Source organism: Solanum stenotomum, chromosome 5 (assembly GCF_019186545.1).
Source record: "Solanum stenotomum isolate F172 chromosome 5, ASM1918654v1, whole genome shotgun sequence".
Classification (NCBI taxonomy): Eukaryota; Viridiplantae; Streptophyta; class Magnoliopsida; order Solanales; family Solanaceae; genus Solanum; species Solanum stenotomum.
The window spans coordinates 15,502,832-15,528,199 of NC_064286.1; the positions used below are offsets into that span (position 1 = coordinate 15,502,832).

General features: G+C 33.9%; 2 protein-coding genes and 2 pseudogenes across 2 annotated transcripts; 2 read left to right on the plus strand and 2 right to left on the minus strand.

Annotated features, from left to right (window-relative positions):
* Window positions 1–412: 412 nt before the first annotated feature.
* Window positions 413–6,663, plus strand: LOC125863711 (homeobox-leucine zipper protein HDG8-like; annotated as a pseudogene).
* Window positions 6,664–12,403: 5,740 nt separating this feature from the next.
* Window positions 12,404–14,308, minus strand: LOC125863713 (uncharacterized). Its single transcript, XM_049543739.1, has one exon. It carries the CDS (start codon window positions 14,306–14,308, stop codon window positions 12,404–12,406), a length of 1,905 nt encoding a protein of 634 aa, XP_049399696.1.
* Window positions 14,309–18,773: 4,465 nt separating this feature from the next.
* Window positions 18,774–21,762, plus strand: LOC125865605 (cell number regulator 6-like). The gene is made up of 4 exons (XM_049545807.1): window positions 18,774–19,022; window positions 19,794–19,908; window positions 19,981–20,246; window positions 21,522–21,762. The coding sequence occupies exons 1-4, from the start codon at window positions 18,924–18,926 to the stop codon at window positions 21,759–21,761; spliced, it is 720 nt and encodes a 239-aa protein (XP_049401764.1). The 5' UTR covers window positions 18,774–18,923; the 3' UTR covers window position 21,762.
* Window positions 21,763–23,808: 2,046 nt separating this feature from the next.
* On the minus strand, window positions 23,809–24,651 carry LOC125866415 (RING-H2 finger protein ATL7-like; annotated as a pseudogene).
* Window positions 24,652–25,368: the final 717 nt, after the last annotated feature.

Below are 25,368 nucleotides of genomic sequence, written 5' to 3' on the forward strand. Positions count from 1 at the left end.
AAAAAAATAATTATGACTTTGATTTGAAATAGATTAAAACCTTTGTAAGAAAGCATATGCAAGAAGAATGCAAATGGATTCTAACCGGGCTACATGATCAAAGGTTTCATCATAGTTGACTTCTTTTTGTTGTGAGTATCCTTGAGTTACTAATCGGGTTTTGTTTCAAGCAACTTCTCCATCTTCATTCAGCTTATTTTTTAATACCTATTTTGTCGTCCCAATTATTGATGACCAGATTATTGTAGTCTGAATATTTCTCTCCTCCTAGGATTTTTGTTCTTCTTCATTATTTTTAGTTTTATTAGTAATCTACTCCCAATTCTTGTCATAAAAATTTGTGACCTCTTGTTTATTGGATGCCTTCTGAGTATGGTCCAGATTGTTCTAAGCCTAATCTTGCTTATTTGAAATGTTTGAGGTGTCTGCTGAGATTGGTGGTTATCAAGTACTTTTTATTTACTATTTGCCTTGGCTTACCAATAGGATTTTTACTAACTTTAAGTAGAACTTGGTCTTTTTTTCTTCTTCTATTTCTGATGAAATTGTATCCCCCTTAATTGATCTCTTGTTCAATTTGTTCATTGCTGGACTTTGGACTTTGTACTTGTGACATGTTCTTCCCTTTTGCAAGAACTAGCCCGATCCTCTTCATGTTAAAGTTCTTTCCCCTTTTGTTTCCCATCATTATTGGTAACATTATTCATATCATTTCTTGGTTTCTTTCCTAGGCATTAGTAGCCAAACTTTTGTTCTTCTTCTTTCTTTTGATAACATCTTTTTTATCTTCGTCCAGCTTCTCCTTGGGGTTACTAATTTCTCTTATTTCTTGCACATTTTCCCCCTTTATTTGTTACCTTAGTTGAATTCTGGATTTGTCTATGTTTGATGCTTATGAATTTTGCATGCCCTATACAAGTGAGATCACCTTCATCTCATAGTCAATTAATTGAATAAAAAGAATTTACGTTATATACATTGATAGCAAATTATTTATTCCATCTTTCAAAATTATTTTATTATAAATAATTACATATTTAGCAAGTAACTTAACTGAATAATTGTTATTATTTTTTTTGTAATTTTGTAGCGTACAAGATTATTAAATATCATCTCATGTTTTGGTGGAAAGTTTTCTGTGACGGGTTCAAATTTGGCACCACCAAAAGCTACTTTTGAATCAGCAACAAATCCCCTTGATAAGAGTTTGTTGAGCAAGAATTTATGTGGTTCTCCCATTGGATATCATCCTCCATTTCATCAAGAAAATACTCATCATAATAATAACTTTGGAGCACATTCAATAAATATCAATAATATCCCAATAGTGTCCTCATTAACACAAGAAAATTATCGGTTACATCATGAAAATGGGGAGAACTCGGTTATTTGTGAGATAGTTGTTCCTGCTATGAATGAAATGCTTGGACTTTTGAATGTTGATGATCCAATTTGGGTAAAATCACCAACTGATGAGAGGTGGTTCATTCATCGTGAGAGTTATGATAGAATATTTCCAAATCCAAATCGACCTTATAAATCATCAACTGCTCGAATAGAGTCAACAAAGGATTGTGGAGTTGTGTCTATGACTGCAATTGAGTTGATCCAAATTTTTCTTGATTCGGTAAGTTTCTTAAATATTTTTATGTTATAATAGTTCAGTTCATAAATGCTATTGTCTTCATTAAACTTAAGTTGATACAACTTTAGAATGTGTCTGTAGTAGGGTGTAAAGCATGCTCAATTATATATATAGCTCTCGATCATGTGTTTTGTAGAGTAAAAATTGTGTCTGCTAGCCACTTTTCTGGATAGATTTTTGAAAAGTATTAAGTGTTTGAGAATATATTGAAAACTGGCCGCTTTTGATGTTGAAACATACCATGCAATTGGTATAGATTTTGGAACTTGAGAAAGAGAGAGAATCTGTCATGATTTTTTGAAATCTAACGCACTTATGTCGTGGGTTCCAAATTGACTATTTTTCAATGACTTGTAAATTTGTTGGTCATTCCTCATTTCCTTTGAATTCATGGCTACTTTGAATAGGTCATTTTATTTTTTAATATTCTCCAATACAATATAGATTAAGATGATTTTAATGGAGCGATAGACATGTACAATGAGTATTTACATGGACGCCCTTAATTACTTGAAAATATATTGAGGCATAATTATTATTATTTAATCATGAATCATATTCTTAAAATAATTGATTTTATATATGCAGATCAGTTGGATGAACATGTTTCCTACTATAGTCACAAACGCTAGTATTCTTGAAGTTCTTGATTCTTGAAATATGGGAGGTTCTATACAATTGGTAAAATGATAAACAATCTTTTATGTTATTTTTCCTAAAAATTAAATAAATATTAAAATTATTTCGTAAAAATGATCTAATTTTTTCTTGTTTCTTGAAAACAGATGTGTGAAAAGTTGCATATTTTATCTCCTCTAGTGGAAGCTAGAGATTTTTTCTTCATACATTGTTGTAAACAACTTAATCAAACAACATGGATAATGGTGGATGTTTCATATGATTTATTCAAAGAGAGTCAAACTTGTGTAACTTCTTATGCTTGGAAGTTTCCTTCTGATTGTGTAATTCAAGATATAGGTGATGACAAAAGTATGGTAAGACTCTCTCTCTCTATATATATATATATTATCAGTATTATAATTGTTTATATAATAAGATAGTTTGGTGCATTAATCTTTTACTATGCACGAATTTCGAGGAATGATTGGACCTCAAGGACATAGATTCACCTTGCATATTTGCAAAAGGGGTTTCCACAGCTCAAATCTATGGAATATATGACTATTTACATGTAGTTTATTTTCTAAGGAGTATGTTACATAGGTAAAAGCTTACATGTACTGATGCTTGTCTCATGATGTCTATTTTTCTTAATATGACATAAGAATCAAATCTATCATTACCTTTTATTTATCCAATTTCAGATTTTTATGTAATGTTGTTCATGCTTCAAATATTTAGTTTTGAACATGTGTTGGGGCTGTTTAAAGTGTCCCTGTTATTTGTTTAGAAAATGATCATTTTGTCTTCGTGTATAACCTTGGAAAATCCCTCCAACAACCTTATAAGTTATATTTTAGGATTGCATCAATTCAGTAACCAATTTTTAAAGATGTTAAATCAAAATCGTTAAATATATATTTATTCTTACTTTAACAATGTTAAACAACTACCCATATTATGTTGTTCATGCCCCCAAATACTCAAATACAAACAAGATAGGATGAATAGTTGTCCCCTTATATGGTCTTCAATAATCTTTACCTTATACCATCCATTAATAAGAAAAATGAATTTTCAACATACATTCCTATGAGAAGTGTTTTCAATTATCAAAATAATATTTCTTCTTTTCTTTTTTAATTACTTTTTCTCTTGTAGATTACGTGGATTGAGCATGTTCAAGTAGATGAAAAAATCAGGTTGATCATATCTTTAGAGACTTCTTGTTGGATTGTCAAATATATGGAGCTAAAAGATGGATTGTTACACTTCAAAGGATGTCTGAGAGATATAATTATGCAAGGGGTGCAACATGTCCAACTAGGCACTATCTCAAAAGAGGTTCGACTTTATATCCCCTTCTTTACATACTTGTTGCATTTTAAATGTTAATTTATAAGATATGATAAGGATCTATGTCAAATTTTCCGTCACCTCATGGTGGCTTTGTTTTAAAAAAAATCTTGATGGGGTCAAATTCATCTATTTTTTCTTTGTTTATCTGAAACGTGACCTTCTTTTTAAAAGTGTTTGGTGCAAAAGTTTTGTTTCTTAAAAACATATGTTATTTTTTATGTATGACTAGAGAAATATTTTCTATGTAAAAGGGCTGAAAAATGATCACCTCTTTTATTTGTGTGAAAGTCATTTTTCTTTTTAATTATCTCAAATTTGAACTCCAAACATGTCCTTAAAGTTCTATAGCGATGTGTTATATATATATTGATTTTTCTTTTAAAAATTAGTCATTTTCTAGAGAATATTTTCTAACCAAAGGAGCAGAAAAAATGATTACTTTTCACTTCTTCTTTTTTTGGGAAAAGTCATTTTCATTCACAATTATCTTAACTTTTAACATTATATGAATACTTTAACAACACTAGGACATTACTATCATCTTTAACACTCGAAAATCTCATCAAACACTATCTAATTTGCTATATTATTATCATGAATCAATCTTCATCAAAAAAAATTCAAAATGTTTTTCCAAAAACAAATCGTTCTGTGAAAATTGGCTTCCATTACACCAAACACACCCTAATTTGATAAGTCAATACTATATTTGTTTTGTTTTTAAAAAATTTTCAGTGATTAATGATATACTAGAAGAGATGAAAAATGTGTGGCAATTATCTCAGAGGATGGTGAAGAGTTACGTTTCTGTCAAGTCCTAAGCATGAAAAATAAATTAGATTTTAAAGCGTTATCACAGTTGAATAATGGAGATAGAGTTTTTATAAGACAAAATGATGAAATTACCCAATCAAACGGCTTCATTGTCACTGTTGCTACTTCCCAATGGCTTCCTCTTCCATTTGAAACTATTTTTGATTTCCTCAAAGATGACAAGACAAGATGTCAGGTATGTAGCTAACCACTTTTAATGACGTGGTTTGTTAAGAAATTATTTTAGTTATGAAATAGAAATGTTGTTATAGAGAACATATTAATATAATTGGATATTGATATTGATTCCAAAGAAAGTTAGATGTTATAGTGAAATATTGTTGTTATATAGAGATCTGACGGTATGTATCTTTGCACTGTCTATTCAATTCTAATGTAACGAATCAAACATTTGATAAAGCATAATTTTTGCATTATCAATCTATGTATAACTTTATTCTTAACCAAACGATCCCTAAAATTACCCTTGTAGATTAACTTTAATTTTATCAATTTCCTGAATTGATTTTCATGTGAAATTCATAATAATTTCAATAAATTTGAGAATGAACTCATAATATCAAAAGTAGAATGAGTTCAATATTAAGAATCTTCAAAACCGTTAAGATAAAACCCTAAATTCAATTTGATTTGCTAATATAGGGCTCCCATATGATGTTATCTATATGTTCAGCTCTTGGCACTAATTGTGCATAATTTCTTTTATTTTGTCACCCCAACTCAACGTTGATTCATTTTAAACCCCAACTTCAGTTTTCATGTACCATTTAAACACAAAATATTGACTAGACAGATTGATGAGATAACTCATCGTTTAAAGCGGGAGGGAGATCCTTTTGAACACTATTATTTAACATTTTTATTGTTAACAATTTTTTCCCCTATTTATTTCTTTTATATACTTGATAAAATAATTTGTATTTAAATGGTACATGAAACTTGAAGTTGGAGGATTAAAATGAAAAAAAAATATTGAGTTGAAGTGCAAAAAACAAATTTAGGGGCAAGTCAAATGGGTTGTTTATGTGTTTGACCTTCTTTTATTTTTATTTCTATCATATGGTCTCATTAATCGTAATACTTATCTCATGAACTAATTTATGACCATCAAATTATAAGTTAATTTATTGTTTGATTTGTTTTTTTTAGTCCGGTGGAAATATGATGACTGAGATAGAGCGGCTACTAACAGAAACTTTTCCAAAAAATAGTATTACAATCATGCAGGTATTTGTCATATTTATTTATTTATAGTTTACCTTTTTTTTTTGCATAATTTATCAAGTAATGGTATTTCACTATTTCTCCAGAATCAAATAAAATTACTTATGATTATGATTCATCTTGTTTTCACATGTAGAGATACCAAAATTTTCTAATTTGTATCTTTTTTGCCTTTATTTTGTAATATTTGATTATCAAATCAAAAGATATTTTTTATTGTCTAATTTCACTTTTGAGTAGTAGTAAATTAAACACACACAAATAAGGACTAGCTTTTGCCGTGTTTAATTTATATACACTCACAATTTGAAAATCTTCTTCAATTATCATAACATAGCCTATTATAGCAAGTTGTATTTGTCTTTTTTCTCAATTAATAATTTCAGTTTTTCATTCTTTCTTTCTTTTAGGTGGACTAGTTATATATATATATATATATATATATATGAGATTGTTTGCTTATAAGCTATAGCTAACAAGATTATTTGATAATAAGTTATTAGATGAGATCAAAGACAAAAGTTTTGTTTTAGCAATAGAAATCGACCGTCACAAATTCTTATTCTTTATAGTACTAATATATCTTAAATTATTGTAATGTATATGCAGCCTCATATGCAAATTGAGAACAACATGTCAATTTTCAAGAGTCAAGCATCGATGAAATGGGAGCTTTTTTAATCTATGCACCCATAAATATGCCAACAATCACTTCAATTGTCAAAGGAGGTGATGCAAAAAAAATTTTCATTTTGCCCTCAGGTATCATTATAAGTCCCGACGGTCACCTCGTCTCAGACAAGGACAATAATGAAAATGCAAGAAATGGTTCAATTTTGACAGTGACTTTTCAAAAATTGATTTGTGTCAATAATAATTTAATCTCCCAGCAGCAACATATGGAGGGGGTGACTTATGTTCATAACCTTTTGAGATCTACGATTTTAAAGATCAAAGAAGCATTGGGTTGCTCTAGTTAAAATTATGATTCCTTAGTCTATGTGTTTTTATTTTTGGAGATTTTAAAACTTAGACAAATCAATATGTTTGAAAGATGTTGTGTTCCCTTTGTGTGACTTTTGAGAATCTCAAGACCATGAGATATGTAATTGCTATTATCTTTTATATTGATAGACTAAATTTTGAGACATGTCATTTGTTTGGATATTTAATTTTTAGTCTGTTTTACCAAATTATCAAAATCTGCTTACTCAAACATGTATGGTTTGAAAAATATTTTCAAAAAGTAGCCGTTTGTATTTGACTAATGAATTTGAAAAAAACACTTTTTTGATAATTATGTTTGTCCTTTGTCATGTAACAATTCCACGCCCTTCTGATTTTGTAAGTGAAATCTAGTATAGTATATATATGGTATCCATGAATGGCTGGAATTATGGGTATGAATATAATAATGTGCCCAAGTTTCCATTGTGTTTTTAATTGTATATATTTAGTATCTGACTCTTTTGCCAACTCATTTGGTCTCTGACTTGTAGGTTGTGGTTCTTTTTCCATGTTTGGTTATAGTAGGCATACTAGCATTTTTCGAGGCACATTAGTATCTATGTGTGTCCTTAGAATTAAAATAACAAAAAATATTATTTTATTCAAGTATCTTGACAATGTCAAAGTGGTGTTATATTAGCAAAAAGGGGATTTAATATGTTGGAATGTATGCGTCCACTAGTCTAGATGGGACCAGGTCCTCAGCACAGTTACAATAACAGAAAATAAACAAAGTGCTGAAAGTAAAGATTGCACAACAACTTTACGTGGAAACCTCCTTGCTCAAGGGAGTAAAACCACGACCTGGCCTGCCAGGACTTTTCAAACTTCTTTCACTAATCTTCTCCAAGCAAAAGTAAAAGCAAGTTTACAAACCGAGATTAGCCTACTAATCCCAACTCTAAGCAATACCTCCTATTACTTAGATGAGCCAGATCAGATACAACACTGCCCACTAAGCTATCACCCTTAGATAACTTAGACTTTGCTAAGCGGATACCACACCGCCCACTAAATCAACTAGCTCCTAGATGACTTAGACTTTGAATGAGCAGATACAACACTGCTCACTAAATCAGCTAACTCTAACCAACTTAGACCTTTCCACACAGAAACAAATATCTGAATCCTTTATAGACTAGGAACAAATTTACAATATAAGCACGGAAGTATAACTCCTAAGACACACTCAGATGCTTGCAGCTTGATCAGTTCCTAGTTGTGTTTGCCGGAGAATACTTCTTGAAAGTGAGTCTTTGCAAGTGTTCTTGAGAAATTTCAAGTTGCAAAAACTAACAAAACTCAAACTCAACAACGACCCTTCAACACTTTATCAGGTCCCTTTGTTGAGCATGAGTATTGTTCTTCCTTGAAGATGACCTTCTTTTAAAGCTTGTGAATTTTTCAGAGAAAATCTGAGTTTTTGTTTTGCCAAGTCTTGAGTTTGTGTTTTGTTGGAAGAGACTATATTAAAATGAACACAAACTCCTTGGGACCGCCCATTGGCTGAGAGCCTGTTGTTTAGAAAAGTTGTACACCTACCACATCAGAAGTGGCAGCTTTTCTGACAAATGTCTTGTCGTCCTTTCGCATCGCAGTCTTGCAGGGACCAGGTCCCTTGCAAACTTATCTTAATAAGTTCTTGAGAATATGTGTTGGCTCTCTCCTTTTGAATGAATGAATTAGTTTTTTTTTTTTTTGGATATATTTAGACATGAAAAATTATTACCAAACGTACAAGCAACCTTCTTGCTTCTGACTGGTGAAGTACTCTGCAGCTTCACCAACTTTCTGACGCAGGCAGCTTTTACAGCTGTACAACACTTTGACAGCTGGACGAGTATTCATACTTTGCAGAGGACCAGGTCCCTGCACTTGTGAGGAGATCATCAAAACATCTAGGAGCATTAGCACTTATCATTTTCCCCTTTTTTGATGATGACAAACAACCTGCATAACTCCTCACGTGAGGGAACAAACATTCATTCAAATACATAACAAATTCCCCCTTTGTTAGTGCACCAGTAACAACCACAGTTCGTTCCCCCTTAGTTCAATGCCCCTAACAACCATAGTTCCCCCTTAGTTCAGTGCCCCTATTCCACAACCAACTTTACAACAAAACTTCCCCCTTTTGACATCATTGAAAAGGTGATGCAGTAAACATATTCAAGTTAAATGCAAGACAATAAAGAATTCAGGGCCTTGGGCCACACAGAATATGTGTTGTATGTAAGCATAAAGAGAATATTAAGCCACACATGAACAGGGGAGAAACATAAATAACATTAGATCACAAATACGGACCACTGTAGTCAAGCAAAACAAACACAAAGCCACAAGAGTTTTAATCAGGATTGAAGAACAAAAAGGGAAACTAAGGAAACAAGACACTTTTAGGACGGAAGGGGAAATGGATTGAGGGTGCGCATAAACATAGACAGATGCTCATTTGCATCCTCATGAGCCTTGATAAGCTGTATGTTGAGAGCCTTAACTTCCTTACTGGGTGATGCATTTGTCTTCAGTAGCCTTTCATTTTCATCCCTCAACTTTTGCAACACCTGCTCATTTCCATCGCTGGTACTAGGTCCTCTCGAAACCGCCTTCTACAATTCAGACTTCAGTTTAGGGGTTTCAGCCTCCTAGTCATTCAGAATCTCAGTGAGATCAGTTACTTCCCATTTAAGAGTAGTTTGCTACTCTAGAACATTTGTCACTTGAGATCTGCCCCTAGATTTTCCTTTAACACACTCACATTCCAGCATAATGGCAGAGAGGTTGATCTTTTCAAGTTCATCAAGTTTCTCCATGAGAAAAAGATCAGCAGCAGATGCCACTGTTCTCTTTTCAGTTCTAGGCACTAACACCTTGTTGATGAACGGAAAAAAAATTGATATTCCCCTTTGAGAAACCTTTTTGGTAACCCTGCATTCTTGACATCTCCGCAGTTTGTGAAGTCACTGGATGGTTTACAACCTTCAATCGTTTGAATTCCTTCCATAAGAACCCCTAAAATGATCCCTAATATTTCTTTATCCAGACATGTTTCAACATTCCTGACAGTAGTCGCGATGTTAACCGCTCTTCCCTTGTCATTTCCTTTTCTTCACTTAGTTTTTGCGCCCTAGTACCTAGTCCCTTTATGAGTTTTAATTTTCAGCCACCTATTTTCTAACTTTCTCCCTTTTCACAGGAGATTTCTTTGCAGCCTTCTGGAGTAGGAAATGAGAAGTTGAATGAACTAGGATTTTCAACTTCTTGGGAGTTAGGGATTTTTGAAGAAGAATTAGAGTTAGGCATTTTGAGAAAGAGTGAAAAGCTTTGGAAAGGGGATTAGTGAATTTGATTCACTAAGAGAAGTGTTATCTAAAACCAAAAAGACATTGGGTCCCCAAACAGTAGCGACCTTTGGTTTAAAAGCAAAAAGACGTCTGAAACTGACACGATGAATGGGCGAGGGACACGTGGCAGTGATGTTGACATACAGACAGTGTAGCGTAAGTGATACTAACCTTAGGAGGACCAGGTCCCCTTTTTAGTTTGCAACCCTGTCTGTATGATTTAATCTTCCCTTCAACTAGACACACCATGAGTGTATACCTGCATTAAGGTACCAGAAGTGAATTCTTAAGTGACAAGCATTAAAACAAGTATAGATACCTGCCCTCCATAACATAATCAAAATAGAAGATTTTTGTGCGAACTTGTCAAGGAATCAGGTAATCTTGTGCATCCCCAGCCTCGTCCTGTTTTTAATGAAACATTCTTTACTCAATGACTTTGTAAAGATATCAGTCAGCTGATCTTTAGTCTTACAGAACTTCATCACCACATTTTGCTTCTCAACATTGTCCCTCAGGAAATCAGTGATGATCCAAGAAAATGTGCCATGCCTGATGTACTCTTTCGATCTACAAGAAAGCCTGCATAGTCAGCATCTGCAAAACCAATTAGATCAGGTGAGTCACCTATTAGGTAGAAGAGGACCAGGTCCTGAGTTCCCTTCAAGTATCTTAGGATTCGTTTGGCTGCCTTCAGGTGAAACTCCTTTGGTGCTGCTTGAAATCTTGCACACATTCCTACACAGAACACTATGGCTGGTCTGCTTGCTGTGAGGTAAAAGAGTGACCCAATAATTCCCCTATACATAGTCTGATTTACCTCAACTCCATCTTTATCTAAGTCCAGCTTCACACTTGTGCTCATGGGAGTGTCAAGAACTTTTTCTTTAATCAGATTGAACTTTCAAAGCAGTTCCTTGATGTATTTTTCTTGACATATAGAGGTACCCTGAACAAACTATTTGATTTGCAGGCCTAGGAAGAAAGTGAGTTTTTCCCGTCATGCTCATTTCAAACTCACTTCTCATCAGATCAGCAAATTTCTCTTTTGAACCTATTTGCAAGAAGAATTATTGATAGACGTTCATACCAAGCTCTGGGAGCTTGTTTCAACCCATATAGAGCCTTGTCTAATTTCAGCACATGATTTGGCAGTTCTGTATCTTCAAAGCCTGGGGGCTGTTTGACATGCACTTCTTCCTTTAGATTCTCATTCAAGAAGGCACTCTTGATATCCATTTGAAAGAGCTTGAATTCCATATGAGCAGCAAATGCTATCACAATTCTGAAGATCCATCTTGTTCCAAAAACTGTTCTGTTGATAGGTCGGGGGACCAGGTGCCACACTTTGCTCCTCTCAAACTGACGGAGTTCTTCTTGCATTGATGTTACCCAATCTGCATCCTGTAGAGCCTCATTGATGTTTCTTGGTTCAATGGATGACATAAGGCTGAATATGCAACTAGATTTCTTGTCCTGGATCTTGTTTGAATTCCAGAGTTACGTGGAGAGATGAGATTGTCCAATGGATGTGAGGATTAATGTTTCCATCTGGACTTTCTGATCAACTCTTCTTCGATTTCAGCATCAAATTCAGCATCATCATCTTCATGATTTTGAGATGGAACCTTCTAGGTAGTATCAAAAGGACCAGGTGCTCCCGTGAGATCTGCAGCAATTTTCTTTGCAACCTGTTTGTTTCCAGGATTTAGGATATCCTTGTCTTCCCTTTCCTTGATCAGCTCCTCCATCTCACGGTCTCCCTTCATCACTCCTCCTCTGCTTTGAATTCTAACAGGTTCACACAGATTCATATGGAGAAGTTCCAAAGGTTTGGTAGTGCTCACACCTTTCTTTGCCTTGAAAGAAAATCTTGTTTGTTTGCCTTTTGCACAGGCATCACAGACTTTGTCATTTGAGAACTTCAGCTTTGGCAGTCCGCGGACCAGGTCCCCTGCAACAAGCTTGTTAAGTAAAGAGGTACTTACATGACCCAGTAGTCTATGCCAAAGATTTGCATCATCAGTTTGAGCACTCAGACATGACGAGTTGTTTCCCTTCAGACATGAACTTGACTTCATTTCCCTTGTTGCAAATATGAAATACGCTTAAGAGATAAAACTTCAGACCATCCACATAGTGTACACTTTCTATGGAATGATCTACAGTTCAACCTATTTTGCCAATACCAAGAATAAAACTTTTCTTTCCGCTACCAAATGACACACCACCACCTTGGTGTGCTTCCAAAGAGAGGAAGTTAAGAGTATTTCCAGTCATATGCCTTGAGCATCCACTATTCATGTACCAGCATTGACTGCTCCCTCTCTTCTGCACAAGAATCACTTATTAGACTTGGGAACCCACTTCAGACGGAGTTCCCAATAACTATCAAAAGGCTTAATAAGAAACCTTCCTGTCCAGGGGGCAAAGTGTTCTTACTGAACTGATAACGGGGACCAGGTCCCTTGAGTTCCCTTTTATCATTGTTTTCAGATCTGACAAATTTCTCATGCTTTTCTTTTGCTTTTCTCAGAGTCTCACACTTTTCTTTTAGATGACCATTACGCCCACAGTGAGTGCACAACAGATTGTCAGATACATACACATATTTGCTATGAGGATTATAAGGAGGTTCTATTGGTCTGCGTCCCAACCCTTTCTTTCCATTGAAACTCTGATTAGATAGATTAGAGAGTATCTTAGAAGAGTCAGTCCATTTTAGAGAGTGACTTAACTCCTCTTTGACCTTACTCAGATCCTTACTCAGATCCTTTCTCAGTTGAAAATTTGTTTCAAGAGAAGCAACTAACTTGGACTCAAGGATTTTAAGCTTTTCTTCCAGTTCTTCCTCAAAGATGCTAAGCTTTCTCTTTCCACCTACTGAGGTATCAGGTTCCTTTTCAGGTATAATGTTGTTTGTTTCTAGAGTCCCTATTCTTACACCCATTTCAGAAACTTGAGACATGAGAGTAGAGTTCTCATCCTCACACAAACTTATTTTTTCATTCAACATTAAGTTTTCAGTGGTTCGTTCATCAACAGAGTCAATAAGCAATGCAGCAAGTTTCCTCAAATTTTTAATGGGAAGAGTATCTAGATCATCTTTAAGATAAAAAAGAGTTACCTCATTTAGACCCTCTTCATCATTAGACTTTGCCATTAATGAGAAGATGGAATTGAAGACATTTTCATCATCTTTAATAGCCATCATTGAAACATCTTCATAACTTTCTACATCTTCTTCTGACTCACTTGAATCATTTCCCCAGACAGCAAAGGCTTTTCTCACCAACTGATCAGCATGAGCCTTTCTCCGAGCACTGTCTGGGACCAGGTCCTTCTTACGAGGTCTGAAGTTCTGAGTTTCCTGCTTCTGGCTGGGACAGTCCCTCATAAAATGACCAGGTTTGCCACATTTATGATAAAGGTCATTTGCGTTTGTTGCTCTGCTGGTCGAAGCCTTCTTTTGAAAGACGTCATGTTTCTTGATGATTTTCTGAAACCTTTTAGTAACATAGGCCATTTCATCCTCCTCCTGAGTCGCATCATTTTGTGAGTTTTTTAGAGAAATAAATTTCTCCTTCTTTCCCTCCTTCATGTTTGTCCCCTGCTTTTTGTTCAGCTCGTAGGTCTGGAGATTTCCAATCAGCTCATCCATGGAAAGTGTCTTCAGATCTTTTGCCTCTATTATAGCATCAACTTTGCTTTCCCATGACTTGGGAAGAATCTTGAGAATCTTGAGAACTTGTTTGCTTAAGGGAATGGGCTCACCTAAGCATCTTAGTTTGTTGGTGATGGAAGTGAATCTTGAGTTCATTTCAAAGATAGTTTCACCTTCCTTCATACAAAAATTCTCGTATTGAGTCGTAAGCATATCGACCTTAGACTCTTTTACTCGTTGTATTCCCTCATGGGCTATTTGGAGACAGTTCCATATCTCTTTGGCTGATTTACAGGCAGAAATTCTGTTGTACTCATCGGATCCAATCCCACACACTAGAATCTTCTTTGCTTTATAGTTCTTCTCTATCTTTTTCCTATCCATCTCATTGTACTCCTTTCTAGTTTTGACAATTGTAGTGGTGAGCTCTCCAACCTTCACCTCCTTTGTAGGAATATATGGTCCATCAAGAATGATGTCCCACAACTCAGTGTCCTCAGTGTTGATGTAGTCATGCATTCGATTCTTCCACCAGTCATAATATTGACCATTAAAACGTGGTGGTCTAGTGGAAGACTGACCTTCTTCCATATTAGGTGGAGCAGCCATTTCTTTTGGATTTTTTCTTTTCTTGGTGTTAACCAAAATGAAAAGTACCGCTCTGATACCACTTGTTGGAATGTATGCGTCCACTAGTCTAGATGGGACCAGGTCCTCAGCATAGTTACAATAACATAAAATAAACAAAGTGCTGAAAGTAAAGATTGCACAACAACTTTACGTGAAAACCTCCTTACTCAAGGGAGTAAAACCACGACCTGGCCTGCCAGGACTTTTCAAACTTCTTTCACTAATCTTCTCCAAGAAAAAGTAAAAGCAAGTTTACAAACCGAGATTAGCCTACTAATCCCAACTCTAAGCAATACCTCCTATTACTTAGATGAGCCAGATCAGATACAACACTGCCCACTAAGCTATCACCCTTAGATAACTTAGACTTTGCTAAGCGGATACCACACCGCCCGCTAAATCAACTAGCTCCTAGATGACTTAGACTTTGAATGAGCAGATACAACACTGCTCACTAAATCAGCTAACTCTAACCGACTTAGACCTTTCCACACAGAAACAAATATCTGAATCCTTTATAGACTAGGAACAAATTTACAATATAAGCACGGAAGTATAACTCCTAAGACACACTCAGATGCTTGCAGCTTGATCAGTTCCTAGTTGTGTTTGCCGGAGAATACTTCTTGAAAGTGAGTCTTTGCAAGTGTTCTTGAGAAATTTCAAGTTGCAAAAACTAACAAAACTCAAACTCAACAACGACGCTTCAACACTTTATCAGGTCCCTTTGTTGAGCATGAGTATTGTTCTTCCTTGAAGATGGCCTTCTTTTAAAGCTTGTGAATTTTTCAGAGAAAATCTGAGTTTTTGTTTTGCCAAGTCTTGAGTTTGTGTTTTGTTGGAAGAGACTATATTAAAATGAACACAAACTCCTTGGGACCGCCCATTGGCTGAGAGCCTGCTGTTTAGAAAAGTTGTGCACCTACCACATCAGAAGTGGCAGCTTTTCTGACAAATGTCTTGTCGTCCTTTCGCATCGTAGTCTTGCAGGGACCAGGTCCCTTGCAAACTTCTCTTAATAAGTTCTTGAGAATATGTGCTGGCTCTCTCCTTTTGAATGAATGAATTAGTTTTTTTTTTTGGATATATTTAGACATGAAAAGTTATTACCAAACGTACAAGCAACCTCCTTGCTTCTAATTGGTGAAGTACTCTGCAGCTTCACCAACTTTCTGACGCAGGCAGCTTTTACAGCTGTACAACACTTTGACAGCTGGACTAGTATTCATACTTTGCAGAGGACCAGGTCCCTGCACTTGTGAGGAGATCATCAAAACATCTAGGAGCATTAGCACTTATCATAATACAACACAGCTTTGCAACTACTTGGTGATATGATGCCACCCAAATTATACCCTCAAATAAAAATAAAGTGATCGTTGTCGAAATATAGTAACCCAACTAGATCATGATCGAATCTTGATAACACTCAAACTATCCTAAAAAACAAGTAAGAGAATAAGTGATCGTTGTCAATAAAAATATCCAACTAAGAGTCAGGGTCAAATCACACAAAGAATGATATATCGATAAGAATTCAATTTAGGAAATTAAAAATCCGGACCTATTCATTGTAGCACGTTAGGACAAATGGGTGGATGATTCCACCAAATTTACTATAAAAATTTAACTAAAATTAAGAAGTTAAAAAAATTAACAAGTAATCTAGGGGTGCCGGGATTGGAATCAATGTCATATATGGGTAATTGTCTTGCTCAATAGTGTTAAACAATCATTGATAGGATGGGTCATCTTCAATGACACTAATCTTCTTTCGATCTCATAGTACCAATTCATAGAATCTTTTTTCGGTCTCATCTATGTGAATAAAAAAATCAACTCATTACCTTACAGAATCTCTCTTTCGAGCAGATTTGGGTAAATAGATCTGAACCATACTCTTTCTTTCAAGCAAACCATAGAAATCAAACATAACTTTCATGCATTTAACTAATTACTCACTCCAATCGATCTCTTTCGAGCATCAATTGAGATCGAAAATAGGATTAAGTTTTCAACCTTAACCCATGAATTAACCCCATGCTAATTAGCATAAATCCATGAATGAAGAATAATAAAATAGAGCAAAACACAATAGCCACCACATTAAATCAGCACCCAACCCCATAATTGCACCCCTAGACACGGGGTTTTAGTCACCCTTCACAAAAGGTAAAAAAATTATGTCTATCATGATAGAAACTGTAGACACATAATTTTTGATCGAATCTAAAGTTTTACACTATTTTTTAAAAAAAATTTCTTATAGATCTAAATTAAATATCTTATTTTTTCATCATATATTGATAAAATTATTTTAAAAGAGTTGAAAACTAGAATAATAAAGTCACACTTTAAGGTACATTTTGTTTTCAATTTATTCAACAAAAAAAAAAATGAAAACTTATAAAAATATATGTTATTTCTTTTAATCTATGCTTTATAAATAAGTTAATGTTTCTTTATTATATTTTTTAATCAGCTATTTAACATTTCTTATATTTCTATTTGTTTAAAATAGTTAGCTAAAATTTTGTTATTATTATATATATATATATATATATATTAAATAAAAAACTTAACCACCCCATAAACCCATCACTCTCACCCCACATCACCCATTTCCCTCATCTACCCCTCCCCCTACACCTACTAGCGGAAAATGGCCCGTGCCAACATTATATATGAAGTTTATTAATGTTATAAATAAATCTTAATTCCTAATTATTTAAGAGTATAGTATGCATTTGTGAAATATGTTTTTTCAATTTTAATAGTCAAATTTTAGAAATCAAAGTAATGACCACATTGAATTGTACCAGATAAATTATTAGGTTTCTTTAATTAAAACTATAGGTTTTAGATAGATTTTTATTTTATAAAAATATATTATAAAATATTAATAAAATTGACTATTAGATTTCATATAATTACTTAATGAAAAAAAATATATTATACGAAAATACAATTTTTTCCGTAATTTGCTAAAATGAAAAAAGTATAAGAGATTTTTTTTTAATATAAGATTTAAATTTAAAAAAATTGTTTATGTTATTAATTATAATTAATTGATATGAGTTTATTTCACAAAAAATCCCAACAAATTGGAGGATAACATTTTCATCGATTCATATTATTGATTTTTCTCATTATTTATTTATTTCCACAAATTGTTTTTTCACTATAACTTTAAAGTATATATTTCCTTGTTCAATTTTATTTGTCACATAAAATGTTTTTTTTATACTGCGACTCAAATATGATTACTTTGGTCTGACCAACAAATTCTATCAAAAGGCACCATGTTTATACTAGAAATGATATTTGTATTCCTGTTGTATATGGCATGGTGCACAGGTGCACTTATTCTTAAAGAAAAAACCTATGGAACGAACCCTTTGAGATGATCCGGTGGTTTGGGCTCAAGTTCGAGATTCTTTGCCAGCGAAAGCAAAGAGTTTGCCTTATGGATCAAGCTTGTCGCGCTGGACTTGCTGAGTGTAGTTACCTCTCCTGTTTTGTTTGCGAGCTATTGCATAGGAGCGGTGGCGCACCCAAAGAATAGCGATTGCAGGTTTTCTTTGTCATCAAAAAAAAAAACCTATGATATGATTCAGAAAGGGTGAGACTACTCCTACATATTCAGTGGTACACCCCTATTATCTCATCCTCGAGACTAAACTAAATAGCAAAGTTGGCTTGAGGAGCGCAGATGAGGAAGCGGGAGCAAGAAAACCATTAATCTTTTTCTTGTCCTTAAACTTTTTGTTAAGGGGCAAAGAGAAGTGTTTTTGTTACTGAGAATGAAAACAGGCATCCTGAAGGTTCAAAACTTATCCGAGCATCAGCGAAGCTAGATTTTTATAGCGGGGTGTTTTGAATTAGTGAAGCGTTGTTATAGCATTGAAGCCCTATATATGTGCTATAATGATGAGCCAAGGACGCTCTACCTTCTCTATCGAAGCAATCAATTGAGTTCCGAACGAATTAGCTCCTTGGTTAGGTAGGATTGCCACCAATTAATTGTTTTGTTCTTTAGAGTATTATGATTACAAATTTTTTTTTCTTAAAAGACAAAGGACTATATATGATTTAACACACAAGTATATACAGTTAAAAAGTGGTGCTACATTTTTTTTTTTATGGCATTTGGATTTAAACTCAAATATTTTAAAATATATATACAATTTAAGAAATAATTTATTACTATTTTTTATGAAAAGGCTTGGACCTAAAATTTCTGATTAAGAAGATACATACGATCTCACATTCCATCGAACTCCTTGATGGTAATTGGCATGCCACTAGCACGTTAGTCGGGTGCGCAAAACCATGTCAACCATGAATTGCAGTATAGTATTTTCATTAATTCTTCAAAAGTTGATGCAAAATTATATCTCTTGATTAGGTACTCTCTTATTTATTAGTATTTTGCAATTAAAATAAAAAAACTTCCAAGTTTTACGGTACAATCTCCCTATCCCTTTTTCCTCTCTTATCTACTTGTTTGTAACTAACATTACCTTAACGAAGGTATATATGTTACACCAACTCAATTATTGTTATTAATTGATGGTCAAATAAATCTAAGACGATGGCAACGGGGACTTATGTTCGATTAACAAAGGATCAAGAATCTTCATTGAAAAATATTACTCCTGGCGAGCTTAATCAACCTATTGATGTCCAAAAGGTTATTTTAATCTTTCATAACATTTCTTCTAATTATATTCAATGAGAATTAATAAGCCTATCCATTTGTGCCTTGAATGGTAATAGAGAAAATGGATCTGATCTTTGCCCTGCATGTGTGAGTTGAACGAATTTAAAAGTATATTCTGCTTAACTATCTATGATATCATATGTTCACATTCTAATAATTTTATTTTATTTTTATCATTTTTGTTTGTATTAACATAGGTATTCTTGGTTTTTAACCAAGGGGGAAAAAACCACATCCTAACCCTGTCGATTTATCATACATTATTATATATGCATGCATCGTCAATTATAAATTATTCGACTATATGTTTATTTGATCGAGTGAATTGATGGAAAAAAGAACAATTTGTTTTTACTTACTTCATTAAAAGAAAATGGGGACCAAATAAAGAACAACTCATCTAAAAGGTGAATGAAGAATTTGCATTGCCATATATATATATATGAGTTTAATTCCCTCGATAAGATCATAATAAGGAAATTGTTAATCACTAATAACATTAATTCCTATAAGAATAGAGGGAGTTATTATTTTAAATTCTCATAAATGGCTCCTAATAAGATGTATAATAATTATCAGTTAAAGAGTGGAGTTAGAACAATTAGAAGCATATTTTGAAAATAAAATAAAATTAAACACCATCTCATGATCAGGTTATATAGAATATATGTCTTGGTTTATTTACTTATGTAATCAATAAAACAAAAATAATTAAATGTCTTTTATTATATTATTTGACAGCAATCATGTGCTAAATGTGAACATTGTGGGCAAAATCTACCTCCATCATATGAACCTCCTGCTGATGAAGATTGGGCAACTGGAATATTTGGGTGTACAGAAGATGTTGATAGTTGTAAGCATCTCATGACATTTTTAAGACTAAAAACTTCAATATTCTTTGCCCTTTTTGATGTTTGATTTTTAGGTTTGGTTGGGCTATTTTGCCCTTGTGTTTTGTTTGGACGACACATGGAGAGTTTGAATGATGAAATTTCAAGCAGAGGAGCTTGTGTTGGTCATTTAGTGTGCATTGAAGGTGGGATTGCTCTTGCTGCACTTACTGCAGCATTTCATGGCATTGATCCTGATACTGCATGCCTTATTACTGAAGGTCTCCTCTTCTCTTGGTGGGTTTGTGGTATCTATACTGGCATGGCCAGACAAATGTTGCAAAGAAAATATCATCTTAAGGTGAACTACTCAACTTCTGTTTTTTCCATTCTTTGCAAAGTAAAATTGAAGTCGGCGACCATTGAGATTATCACGGATGAAGTGATGATCGATTTCAATGTGTTTGGTACATTCACAAATTTGCAGCAATCCGCATAGCAACCTTGCTATCACAAAAGATATAAATATGAATCGTAATTATGATAATGAGTTCCTAGTAAACCTACCAACCAGATGACTTCTGCAAAAATTGATTCTATCTCATTTAAGATTTGAATTACAATATGTTGCTTCTTTGACATCCAGAAAATCAGAGAAGTTCCCAATTGAATCACGGAATGTGTGAATGATCTTCTAGTATTAGGACAAGCAGCCCAATCAAAGTCACGATAAGCAACCCTACTCGAATATTATAGGTCATGTCCTCGTAAAAATGCCCAAACTTGATAAGCTCTTGGCATATCTCACTACACTCAAGGCAACATTCCAATGTAAGTGCTTAGGGTGTTTCATGAACTGGCTTATGTTTGGCCTAGTAATGATCAAATAAATAGCTTACCAACAAGACTTTGTCAGCTGAAAATATCATCAAATAAAGGATCATCTGTCTTGTCAATAATCTAAAGTAGTCATTATAACATTGGCCTCCGAAAATGTAAAGGCAGTCTTAGCTCCCAAATCTTCACATAAAACAGGATATCCAAATACTGCTTAGTATCAAGAATAAGAGAAAACTTGCTACCTGTAAGAAGGACATCATCAACATAGATTAACAACAGCGCAATGTCCTAACCATGTTGTTTAGTAAACAATGAATGGTCATGTGAACTCCGACTATATCCTGCATTTAAGTTTTTTCTCAAGTGCAGTAATCTTCACTTGCATTAAATCTACCTATCATTTACTTTGTGAGGCCTTCTGAAAAGATCTTGGCTCTAGAATGACTTAAAAGAGCTCATACATGCTTGATAAGTTTTGAATAAATGAGAATAAGCAACATAATAAGTAACGATAGGAACGATGCCCAAAAGATTTGATACAAGTGATAGAGTTTAGGAATGCCTTCCCTATACAGTCTCTTGATGTTCTAATGTACACCATATTATCTTGGTATGTCGACATTAGACCAGTCCGGTCAATTTCTTCACCAAGCTCAACATTTTCAGATTCAGGTTGCATTAAAGTATGATTAGTAGGAAGTGGAGTATCAAGTCTTTAACATGCTCGTCATTGTCCATGTTTGCCAATTACTTGCTTGATTAGATTTACTCGCCTTTTTCCTTCTCTTAAAATCAGGATTTACCATGTGATCCATGTATGGTACATTGTTGTTTACATTGGTGTGCAATGTGTCAAGAACACAGAGAGATGAAGCTTCATCTATCATGTAATGATAATCCAACAACAACACTTGTAGATCCACCTCCACTTCAAGAGATGACCACTACAACTCAAAATAATGATGATCAGGTTGTAGCTGATTCTTCTGGCAAAGAAATTGTACCATATGAAGATTTGGAGATAGAATCCCCCTAAAATATCCATCTTGTACATTTTTTTTCTACCTGAGATTTATGGGAAACAACTTCTCTTTAACACTTTATTTATGAGGTCATACTGGGAATTAAATGTTGTTGGGAAAACATCTTTCGAATTTAGTCATTTGACAATAAAATAGGATTTCTTTTTGTGAAACTGATTATTTAGCAGCCACAATTTTGTATCAGTATTAAACTTTAATATTACTTGTTGCACACCTTATGAATTCTTATTTTCCTTGTGTACTAGAAAATAGAAATAAGAAAAATCTTTTAAGAACAAATAACAGAGCAAAAATTAAAAATTATTTACTTTATATACGTAGTAAAAAACATCAAACTCACCACCAAAAGAACTTGAATATCTTGAAAACACAGTAAAATTTCACAAACTAAATGTCTGTCATCTCGTTGGATTTTTAATTAAATTTTTTTATAAAATAACAGAGAAAGACTTACTGCAGTATTGTCATTTGTGAATTATTTTACATTTGTTAAGGAAAAGGAGTGATTTTGTGTCAGGATATTTACCGATAAGAATTTCAATTGATTCAATTATCTCTTTTTTTTTTTACTTATTTCTTATTCATTGAGGAATATATGAATTGTCATAGTTACTGGAGATTATATGATATTATGAGTAAGTTTTTATATTAAAAATGAATTTTATATTATATGATTTAGGACGCTGATATCCTAAATCAGGAGGAAGAGTTTTGCCTACAACACAATTATTTCTTGAAGGTATCGATCGATATATATATGGATATTGGACTTTACATATGGCAGTTCTTGTATAGTAGTATGTATTATCTTAAAATATTTATACAATAACATGGGCTACACGTGCAACACACGTGCCTAGGAACAGGTGTTTAGGAAAAAGGGAGATGGACAATCTTGTAATTGGAGGAAGTTGAAGAGTATCAAATTAATGACTTCATTGAAGGAAGGAGTAGAAAGACGAAGAAATTGAATATATTAATGTCATCAATTAAGTGAACATAAGAAAAGACGTTTGAAAACACTCTATGAGCAGTATTTTTTTTAATAAGAGTGTGTGACAAATCATCATGATTCCCTACCCTAGAATGAACTTTATAAACCATATGGAATAGCAAAATTTCATTTAATACATCATTCTTCTCTTGGAGATTGTTGAAAAAAAGAAATTACCTTCTAATGAAAATCTGACTAAATTTGGTAAACAAGTGTTAACTACGTGTAAATGTAAGGAATCAATGCACTTTGTAGAATTGATGGAGGAGGAAACCTCTCAATGGGATACACAACTTTCTACTACACATAACTCTAATCATGGTCAATTTGGAGATATTGAAAAATACATGTCTTGTAAATATGAAGACCAAAGAAAAATTGGGGGAAAAGATGCAACATCAATTTTTTTTAAAAAAATTAAGTAAAGCAATTGATAATTCAATTTGTCAATGCACTCATCACAATCAATGTAGAGATAGAAGTTTCCTTACTTATACTAGTAAGGCTAACATATCTGGATTAACCAGAGATAATGTTGACATTTGTTGGAGTTTAAAGTTTAATGATGTTTAACATATATGCTTGTCAAAAGAGGTTTTGGTGAACTCACTGTCACAATTGTCATAACATCCATGAATCATATCACTTTATAAGGAGTGGCTAACCAAATTATGAATAGCTTAGCTAAAGAGAAGTTGATTCAAAGCATTTAATCTTGATTGCAGCTCATTTGTTTGACCACATGAACTTTCACTTTATCGGTGTCAACTTCTAATAGACTCGATCTAGGAAAATCTAAATACTTCGGTTTTATGAAATTAGAAGATGCCCAAAACAAATACATAAACAAACAAATTGTTTGTTGTCAATGACCATATGTTGAGCTAGGTCATCTCAAAATACCTGTCATCATCTTAGTGAAAATTGCGAGATATTTTGTACAAACAACTTTTTATAATTAAGTTAAGCTCGATATTTTGTACAAATAACTTTTTATATTTTAGTTAACCAGAAGACGCTGAAAATAAACAAGGAAAATAACCAAATTAATTGTCATCAATGACCACATCTTGAGCTTCAGATTCACCGTCATCTCCGCCATCTCTAGCTTCAGATACATCGCCATATCCGCCATCTCTGCCATCTCCAGCTTTGGATACATCTCCATCACTAGCTTCGAATTCATCGCCATTTTCACCAGCTTCAGATACATCACCGTTTCTAGCTTCGAATACATCACCACCTCTAGATTCGGATACCTCAGAATCTCTATGCACTCTAACTTCCATCAACATATCAGCAGAATTTCTATGCATTTCTATTATCGATATTGTTAGCTGGTGTGTAGTTACTGGTGTAATGACAACATGAAAAACAACCATCACTCTATCTTCGCTTTTATCACTGCTGCCATCATCACCTCTTTCATCTTCACCGTTTTCTTCATCTTTCTTCTCACATTGTTCGTCCACTGGCATCTTATACCTACAAATCGGACACGATCCATTGATCCCCAACCACTTGTCAATACAGATAGAATGAAAATGGTGTTTACAAGGCATCTTCTTAGCTTCCTTGCCAATTTCAAAATTCGACAAATAAATAGAGCAATCAATCCCTTCACCTAAAACCTTAACCATTGGTATCGCTTCAATGGAAGCGGTTGATGCAGGTGATAACCCTTCCAAAATAGGTTCTGCATTGATAGGATTACCTTCGAAGAAGGGGATTGAGTTGTTCGTTGTGTCCACCACTGTCACAATATTACGTACATCTTCTAATGGCAGAATAGAGATGGCGAATCAAAGAATATGAGTAAAAATCATTGATCTGGCTTCAATTGGGGCTAGCCTTTCAAGAGATGGAATTAACTCTGATGCCACCTCCATGTATGTAGCTATTCGAATATATGTACCTATAGTTTACTAAATGTTAACGAGATAGATATATAGAGGGTATTTTTTTTATTGAAGGATAGTGTTTGATTTATAGGTTGTATTGTTATCTTTGTGAGGAAGTTTCTAGAGCTTGGGAATGGGGCCCACATTGAGGCTCAATTTGGTCGTATTTGCATCACAAGTTCATTTAAGGGGTAAATGCGTAAACAATTTATGAGTTTCTTGTTTTGTAAATGGTTGTATTATTAACTATGTGTGCGGATGGTCCCACATTCAGGCTCGATTAGTTTGTATTTACATCATGGTCCACTTAAGGGGAAAACATGTAAAAGATCCGCGAGGCACGTGTTTTATAGGTTGTATTGTTAGTTGTGAATATGTAGATAGTTCTAGAGCTTGGACCTGGCCTCACATTGAGGCTTGATTAGTTGGCATTTGCATCGTGTAGGTCCATTTAAGGGGCAAATGTGTAAAAGTTTCACGAGGCATCATTTTTGTAGGTTATATTGTTACATGTGTGTGGCAAGCCCCGCATTGAGGATCGAAAGTTCGTATTTGTATTGTGTAGTCAGTGTAGGTCAATTTAAGGGGAAAATATGTAAAAGTTTCACGAGGCACCTATTTTGATATTGTCATTTAAGTTGTATCCAATTTTAGAATTGTTTGATTGATACCCTCTTTTAACAAGCTTAAAAAAAAAAAGCTCCT

Coding starts and splice junctions, on each gene's coding strand:
- LOC125863713 (XM_049543739.1), bottom strand. CDS start 14,308: ATGGCTGCTCCACCTAATATGGAAGAAGGTCAGTCTTCCACTAGACCA.
- LOC125865605 (XM_049545807.1), top strand. CDS start 18,924: ATGGCAACGGGGACTTATGTTCGATTAACAAAGGATCAAGAATCTTCA. Junction 19,023..19,793: donor AACCTATTGATGTCCAAAAG/GTTATTTTAATC, acceptor ATTATTTGACAG/CAATCATGTGCTAAATGTGA. Junction 20,247..21,521: donor AAAGAAAATATCATCTTAAG/GTGAACTACTCA, acceptor TCTTAAAATCAG/GATTTACCATGTGATCCATG.